This window comes from Thunnus thynnus, chromosome 17, assembly GCF_963924715.1.
Source record: "Thunnus thynnus chromosome 17, fThuThy2.1, whole genome shotgun sequence".
In the NCBI taxonomy this organism is placed as follows: Eukaryota; Metazoa; Chordata; class Actinopteri; order Scombriformes; family Scombridae; genus Thunnus; species Thunnus thynnus.
Window position 1 is genome coordinate 10977056 of NC_089533.1, and position 8511 is coordinate 10985566.

At 37.9% G+C, this 8511-nt stretch overlaps 1 protein-coding gene across 2 annotated transcripts; it reads right to left on the bottom strand.

Moving 5' to 3' along the window:
- Positions 1-751: 751 nt before the first annotated feature.
- LOC137167971 (roundabout homolog 1-like) lies at positions 752-8157 on the bottom strand. Of its 2 annotated transcripts, none has more exons than XM_067570358.1 (7): positions 7942-8157; positions 5119-5388; positions 4730-5044; positions 4167-4388; positions 3800-4027; positions 3425-3688; positions 752-2382 (listed from the first exon to the last, which is right to left on the bottom strand). In XM_067570358.1, exons 1-7 carry the CDS (start codon positions 8000-8002, stop codon positions 2375-2377), a joined length of 1368 nt encoding a protein of 455 aa, XP_067426459.1. In that variant the 5' UTR covers positions 8003-8157; the 3' UTR covers positions 752-2374. The 2 variants fall into 2 exon arrangements, with proteins under 2 accessions (XP_067426459.1, XP_067426460.1); XM_067570359.1 differs by lacking the exon at positions 7942-8157 and adding an exon at positions 7231-7350.
- Between the last annotated feature and the right edge of the window lie 354 nt (positions 8158-8511).

An 8511-nucleotide genomic window follows, 5' to 3' on the forward strand; every position in this document is an offset into this window, starting at 1 on the left:
CTTTACTCCAGCCGTGGAGTAAAGCTACAAAGCTCCATATCTGTAGCTCAAACGCGGCGGAGTCTCAAGAGGCAACAGGAAAAGGCTCAGGAAGGATACCCCTCCCATAGGAAAGTCTGCACTTGCTGCCCACCGGTCTTTGTGCCGTACCCTATTGCAATATCTAACATCTCAGTAAAATGCGTCACATTCCACCAAGCCCATTTCCCTCTATTGCAATGTACAATAACTCTAAAATAGAAATATATTGTATTATATGGAAACTCTAATGTCCATTGGGTGTGAGAGGTGGTTTAAAGTATTAGAATAACAACAAAAAGGTCAAAAAATCTCACTATAATCTCACCAGACACACCTTACACCACCTAAGTAATGTTTCTGAGTTTCCATTAGTATTACAAACACTCACTTCACGTCACAATGCCTATTAAAAGTGTAGGCTATGTGACATTAAGCATGTCTATGTGACTTTCCTGTCTCTCCTAAACCTCTTAAAATACCACTGAGTTGTTTTTAGTTTGCTCATCATCCCTCAACAGGCCACATAAATAGGCCAAAACAAAACTATAAGAATATTAGCCTTTAAACGAGCCATTTCAATCTCGACAGAGAGGCAAACATGACGTCTATAACTTACTCGACTCCGTCCCGTTAGACAGCGATAGCAGCTCTAAAGTCAAAAGGGCTGAAATAAGACGAAGCCAGTTTAAACCCTCCATTGGGTTAAAGTTTCAGCGGCTTTTCCAACAAGTTGTCGCCTCTCTTCCGTTACTCTGAGCGGCTGTAGTGTCTCCCTCGCTTCCCCTCAGCTGCATGGGTTGAGCCAGCGGCGATTTGTTGACTTTTTGGGAGAAAGCTAAGCTAAGCTATGGCTACATGCACTGCACAACTTCCAGCTCCACATAGCAAGAGAGGAAGCTGGGAAACAGCCCTGCCAAGCCCCCCCCACCAAAAGTGGGCAGTGGGCAGTGGGCACACTCATACTTACACACACACACACACACACACACTCACACACATACCCCAACTGCGTCTATAAATGTAGCAAGTTGGAGCGTTTTGACACAGAGAAGGAACATTGCTATAGATAGATAGACACATATATACATAACAGGGTGGAAGATATTTTCAGTTCTTTACTTAAAAACCCCCTACAGGCGTGTTTTAAGACATAAAAAATACAATGCCCCCCGCCCCCCAAACATACACATACACATATAAATCTCTGCTTGGAGTAATCATTTATAACTGATATGTGTTTCCCTCCCAAAAAAGTTCAGTTTCATTGAAAAAAAGTTCACTTTGTTTCTTAAATGACGTACTCCTTCTCCCTCATTAAAAAAGAAAATCAAGAATACGTGAATCTGCAAATATTTTTACATTTCAAAAGTTAACCACAGGTCATAAGATGTCTCCTACTTCACTGAAAAGTGTGCTCTCAGTGTATGTGCACAGGAAGCTTCAAGTTTCCTACTTGCCTAATTGTAAAGCAAACAGCAAAATCTACTTAAATTATCATGAATAGCTCCATTCAGAGACTTATATCATTATATATCATTTTATCGAATTATTGTTACTTATTGCATTTTCATATTGTAGCTGCTGAGGTGAAGCTACTGTCAACTACTTTATATGTGGGGCAGTTTAACCTATGATAATGCACCATGTTGTATACACTGATTATATGTTTTGTATGTAAAATCTTAAATCAGCAAAGTAACTAGCAAGCTGTCAAATAAATGCAGCAGAGTAAAAAGTATAAAGAGGCATAACTACTCAAGTACAAGTACCTTAAAATTGTACTTAAATACAGTAGGGTGGAATCAGGTAATTTGGGACACTTTTGGTAGAATTACCAGGAGACCATCAAAAAAGCTGGTTACTCACTGATGTTTTTATAAGTTATCACGGCTCTCTGCAGTATTTCTGTTTTGAAATTATGTTGTTAAGTATACTTGTTTAGAAACTACAGACCTTCAAACATACCAAGACCCCTTCTCTCACGTTGTTGGCATGTTCAGGTGAAATGGGACAACTGGTAAGGTAAATTGGGACATTCATTTTCAGTTCAAATATCTTTTTTTATTTGAACATATAGTATATTGTACAGTTTAACATAGTAATAGAAGGGCTGAACAGAGTAAAATAGGGAATCAGGTGTTGTATGAATACAAAAATAATTAACAATTGATTTAACCTTAAACCTTAACATAACCTCTTAAATGTTTCATAATTCATATTTATCATATTTCTACTGTGAAGTTATACACAGTCTTTGCAGACAAACCCCTCATCTTCCATTATACAATGGCACTGTTGACAGCTAATCCAGTTCTCTGTCGCCTCAGGGTCACTTTTGTCCCCATACATTCTCCTACAGACCTTACAGGGGTAAAATGTAAAATGTTAGTTTTAGGCTACTAAACTGTTCAGAGCTAGCAAGCGAACAGAGCTAGCATGAATGAATAAACTCTGATCAACTGTTATTGCTACATTAGCCTAGTCTAATATACATTAGCCTAGCGTATTGTGTATCTGTGCGAGGCAAAATGTGTGACATGGTCAATATAATACAAGAAGATGCCTATAATAACTGATTAAATCACAATCTTATTGCAAATATTAACACTTAAGCAACTGTCCCAACTTAGCCGAAACTTCTGTTCAGTGCTTCAAATGCTTATTCACAAAAAACAATGTGTATTTGGCAAATATGTCTATTATAATTAAAAGACTTCCTAAAACACTTCATCATAATACAGTTCTGCCAATTGTTAAATAGTCTGTTTTTGGTTTAGCACCCTTATTCTGCAAAAGTAAAATTCGATATGTCACAGCGCTTACCGACCGATTTGCCTGGCCTGATGACCTTGAAGGTTTTACCACACACTTCCTGGGTACCACAGACCGATCAAAATGATTGTTTTATGTTAAGTAGTATTGTAGCAACAATTCAAAGACGTTTTCAGTGACTGGCTGCTAATTTTTAAAGAGCACAGTTCCTAAAAGCGTATATGTCCCATTATACCTGATGTCAAAGATTATCTGACATCACCCTACTGGAGCAATACACTAGTTGCATTCCACTACTTGATAGATGGATATTGTACCTCACTATTATGTTTTAAGGAAAATCACTCTTTGGTGGACATATGCAACCTTTGATGAGAAGTTGCAAGTAGACAGATTCATTTTAAGGGGTCATAAGCTATTTAAGAGGATACATTTCATCATAAATACAATTGAATATTAGGAGTATGGTCATTTACAAAAAAAAAGTCTAAAGCACTGTATCTCTATCTCACTCTATCTGATTATGCATAATAATATGATTAGCAGGCTACCAATAATATACAAGCTATTTCAATTCTTGCATCAGTCTTCTTATTGCATTAAAGGGGTAGATACATTACATTAATCTTACCTTTTACAGTGACTCTGACAGTCTTAGAGACATTTCCTTTCTCGTTCGAGGCCTGACACGTGTAGAAGCCCATGTTGTACGCAGTAGCACTGTTGATTAGCAGACGGGACACTCCGTCGTCATTTTCATTTATCACATTGCCAGCCTGGTAATATGACCACGAATACGTCGGCCGTGGGTTTCCCGTGGAGGAGCACTTGAGCCACACAGCAGAACCAACCTCAACTTCAGAGTCTTCAAGCTCGACTATCTGTGATGGTGGGTCTAGAGACAGCAAATTTAAAGAATGTACATGTCAGAGCAAAAGCAAGTGCACCAGTATAACATATTCCGTGCTATTGGTAGATATTTAGGATTTTCATCAAAATAACTCACATAAGATGTCAAGCTCCACTGTGTGATTGACACTTGAGAAACGGTTCGAAGCAGTGATCAAGTACTGCCCTGCATCACTTCTTGTGAGGTTCTCTGGGAGTTCCACCTCGTCACCATCTCTGTACCAGATCGTCTTAGGTTCAGGGTACCCTTCGACAGTGCAGGTGAGGTTGTGAGGAGCGTTCTCCAGTGCGGTATAATTGCTTGGACACTTCAACTCTGGTCCATCTGTAAACAAATGAATAAATCTGTTTATATCTTAATGTCAGATATTGAATGCCTGCATGTCTCTACGTTGATAAAACAAAATGTTTTTCCATTTTAATGCTCCTCATGCTTTACTGTTGTAAAGAGGGAAGACACTCACATATCACAAGGACCTGGATTTTCTCTTGTCTGAAGGCTTTACCCTCAGCTTGGATGATGTACTGCCCTGCCTTTTCCCTGGTCATAGTTTGGTTCGAGTCTACACGCTTTCCATCTTTCAGCCACTGGATGGAAGGTTCAGGATTTCCTGCCACAGGGCATTGGTCCCACAAAGTTCCCCCCTCGAGTACCTCCACAAAAGAACATTGTATATCTGGTCCAACTAAACAGGGGCAAAGACAGCAACCATATATGCAATTTTACTTTTGTTTATTAGATGAAAAGCAGCTAAGACACAGATGAGGCATGATAACTGGCTGAAATGTTGGTGCTTTCCCCTTTTAGACATGTAGTCCACTATTTGGTCTTGTTGGTCCAAAATAAATTACAGCTGCACTCCCTGAAAAACTAGCAATAGCACTACAATATAATAAAATGTCATTTTTGAAATTCAGACTTTGACACAACAGGGATTGAAATTGACCTTCTTAAAGGCCATAAATAACCTAAATATGTTTAAACCTCCCCTTCAGAAATATAGTTAAGTACAGATGATATACTTACACCTAACGATAGTAGTAAACTCCTCTGAAGATACTTTAAGTTGTGGCCCTTCTGGCCCCAGGTCCAAATGTGCCTCACATTTGAACTTGACTCCGTGATCTTGTTCAGTAGGTGTAAAGCTGAGGACAGGTGACTGATCCACTGGTTCCTGACTTGGATTGTCAAAAGTTTGTGTGTGGAAGATTGTATCTCCTTTGTACCACCTCACAGTGAGATTTTGAACTGGTGCTACATCGCCAATGTAACATGTGAAGTTATATTGCTCCCCTTTGTTCATCACAACATCGGACTTGATACTGATGGTTTGTGGGAATGCTGGAGACAAAGTAGAAGTTATCAGACACAATCATAGCATCATTCTGTTATATGAAAAAATAAACCAGACTTACTGTATAGAACAACTTTTAAGGTCTTGGTGCATTGCTTCCATGTACTATTTTGAGGTGGATTGATGTAGCATTCGGGTGCGATGGACCATTGTGTGAGGTGCTCCACAGTCCAGAGCAAATGGTTGACCATCTCTTTACCTGTGCCTCCACTTGAAGCCTCCCAGCCCATTCCTTCATGCATAGTCTCTGATGTGCTGCAGTTGACTGAGACTGGGTCTCCATATCGCACCACAATACTGGTTTGGCTCAACTCAATGGGACAGCAGGCACCTGCAGTGTGAGTGTATGAGCATGTGTCATATTTGTATAAGTTCCCTAAGAGAAACATTTCATTACAAAGTTAGCCTTTTACCTATTGACAGTAAGTTAATTAAAAAAAGGAAGGCACTTCATCAAACTCCCATGTGGGTTTTGAGTGATTGCCCATTGTTTTTCAAAGACTCATGGAAACCTTAATTATAGTTCAGTCACAGAGCTGAACAGAAGATTTATTAGCTATTCATCGTTGTTTCTGCAGTTATGCAATAGGCCTACTTTGTAAAACCCTTAATCATCTCGGCTAATGTGGTAATTTCTTAATGTGTCAGGTTGAAGAGGACCTTTAAAATATTTTGTCTATCACCAACATACTATATTTCTTAATCAGAGGAACTATACAGTGTATTGTGGAAGCCCATTTCTGTCAGAAAAAGCAAAAAAAGTTAGTCATGATTATTTAAGTGCTCATGGTATGTCAAAAAATTTGACGTATTAAGTCAAGATTATGAGATAAAAAAGTCAAAACTATGAGATAGTAAGATAAAATTATGAGAAAAAAGTCTAAATTTTGACTTATTAACACCAAAATTATATGAGAAAAGTCAAAATTGTGAGAGAATAAGTCAAAACTATGAGGACAAAAGTCAAAATTACAAGATAATAAGTCAAAATTATGCAATACAAATTCAGAATCTTGATTTAGCCTACTAACTCAAAATTTTAGCTTAAGCTACTGAGTCAATTCTGACTTTATTTCTCATAAGTTTGACTTTTTTTATCGCATAGCATTTGACTTAATGAGTCAAAATGTTGACAGAGCCTTTATCTTTCATGAGCATTTATCTTTATCATGACCAACTTTTACTGATGGCTTTTACAACTTTTACTCTTACTATGGTGCTTCCACAGTAAGGATATATAGTGAAGAATTAAAAGGAAAAACAAATAGTCATCCCGGACTATATACAATATCTCATAATGCAAGAAGGACATGACCAGATTGTCCTCGACTTGACATTAAAACTTTCACTTCTCACTTTGCTGCACTGCCTCACTCAAAGACAGGGTGGCACAGGAAGCCACAGTTGGGCAGGAAAGAGTGAACAGTTACTGCTGGCGACTTGATGTCGCATCAAAAATACTTGTTCACTAGCATTGCTTACGTCGTGTGCTTTCCCCGAAACGTTCCAGTATAACTTTTTTTTTTTTTTTTACAATACAACTTTATTAACAAAACCAATGAGCAGCAAACTTTATAATAATCAAAAACAGGCAAAGTAAATATCAGATTAACAAAGAGTGTTTCAATCACTCTTGACTTGCCTTATTTAGTAACACAAAATATAGAAGATTAAAAAATATATTTATGTTGACTATGTAGACTTTACTCAGCAAAGCGATCAAATCAGACTGAAATTTTAGTAGCCTTGATATTATCCTTATAATAGAGGATCACTAAGGAGATAGTGGATATACTTTCCTATATATTTCAATTGCTTTTTGGCTGATAGGTAGGTAGCCTTATTTAACTGTATTATAGTCTAATCTATCCATATATCAATTATTGTAATATTGTTTGGGCTGCTACTTATCCTTCGCACCTCAATCAGATACTTTTAATCCAAAAAAGGTTTTTTTAAAGAATGATTTCAAATTCTACTAGCCAAGAGCCATCTGCACCTTTGTTTAGGGAATTTAAACTTTTGTCAATTTATTCTTACTCTTCTAAGATGTGTGTTTATGTTCAAATTCATATATCCCAGGCAAAACCTTCCAGATACAGTTCATTTTCTCCCCTTTTATCGTCAGGCATTCACTCTTATTCAATGAGGCGCTCAAAGGACTTTCATTTACCTTATTGTCGCACTTCCAATCATCAATGTTTTATCAAATATAGAGGTCCTCATCTCTGGAATTCACTGAGTACAACTTTGAAGTCGTCATCTTCTCTAATAACTTTCAAAACACATTTAAACACATTTAACATCTTTTATCTAAACAGAATTTTGTGTGTGACTGGGTATGTGTTACGTACATTTGCATACCCGAACCCCCCCCCCCCCCCCCCCCCCCACCATGGAAAAGTTTTGGAGACTCAAACTTTTCCATGAGATTATTTTGAGAAGAGCCTTTAAATGCACCCCCAGTCGATTTTTACTGACCAATCGTTTTCAATGTTCTCTTTATCACATTTATTGAAGGACTTGTGAAAAGATGCTTCAGTCTCAGATTTAATAACATCGTTGGGAACAGCGCACAGTGTAGCCTATAATAATATGACAGTTTCTTTACACATGATACTGCTCCCTTGTGGTTAAAACAAAGTTCTGCATCTATATGGCACGTAATTACACTTTTACCTGCTAATTAGCTCCTTTGATTACCTCTTACCACGTTTTTATCATGTAATGTATTTCAGGGAGCTCTCGGTTGATCATTTAGCGCTCTGTGAAAAATACGTAATATGGCGCAAAATATACATTAACCTATAGCTTACATTAAAAACAGTAACCTATACAATTATTTCCTCTATAAAGAAAAGCGAAGAAAATGAAAACAGCCTACCTGTCGCACTGAGGAAGAACCCCAAGAAGAGTCGAACAAATGATGTCCTACTTTCACTCATTTCATCCGAACAATGTCCCTCCTGTCGTTTATTCCAGCTCTGCTCAGCTTCTCTTCTGTGGTTGGGCTGTCTTGAATGGTAGTACACCGACGGAGTACATTTAGAGGAGGGTGAATGTTGCTTACATGCCCCCTCTCCCTCTCTCTCTCTCTATCTCTCTCTCTATCTGTCTCTCCCTCTCTCTCTCCCTCAAACAAACAAACACACACACACACACACACACACACTTTCCACACACACACTTTCTCTGTGGCAGCTGATGGAGGTTTGTGTGTGAGGTTTCTCTGTTATTCATGAGTCAGGCGATGTCACATCTAGTTGTCTTGTCCTGATGTGTCTTTTTCTGCACCATTAAACAGAATCATGTAATTGTATTTAACTATATTATATTCATTATATGTGAGTCTGTTAGTTATGTGTGATTATGCAAAAGATGGAGTGGTTTAGGATTTAGAGATGCTTCTTTTAAGATTGTTAGGTGACAAATTAAACAATTAGGCTATATAAAA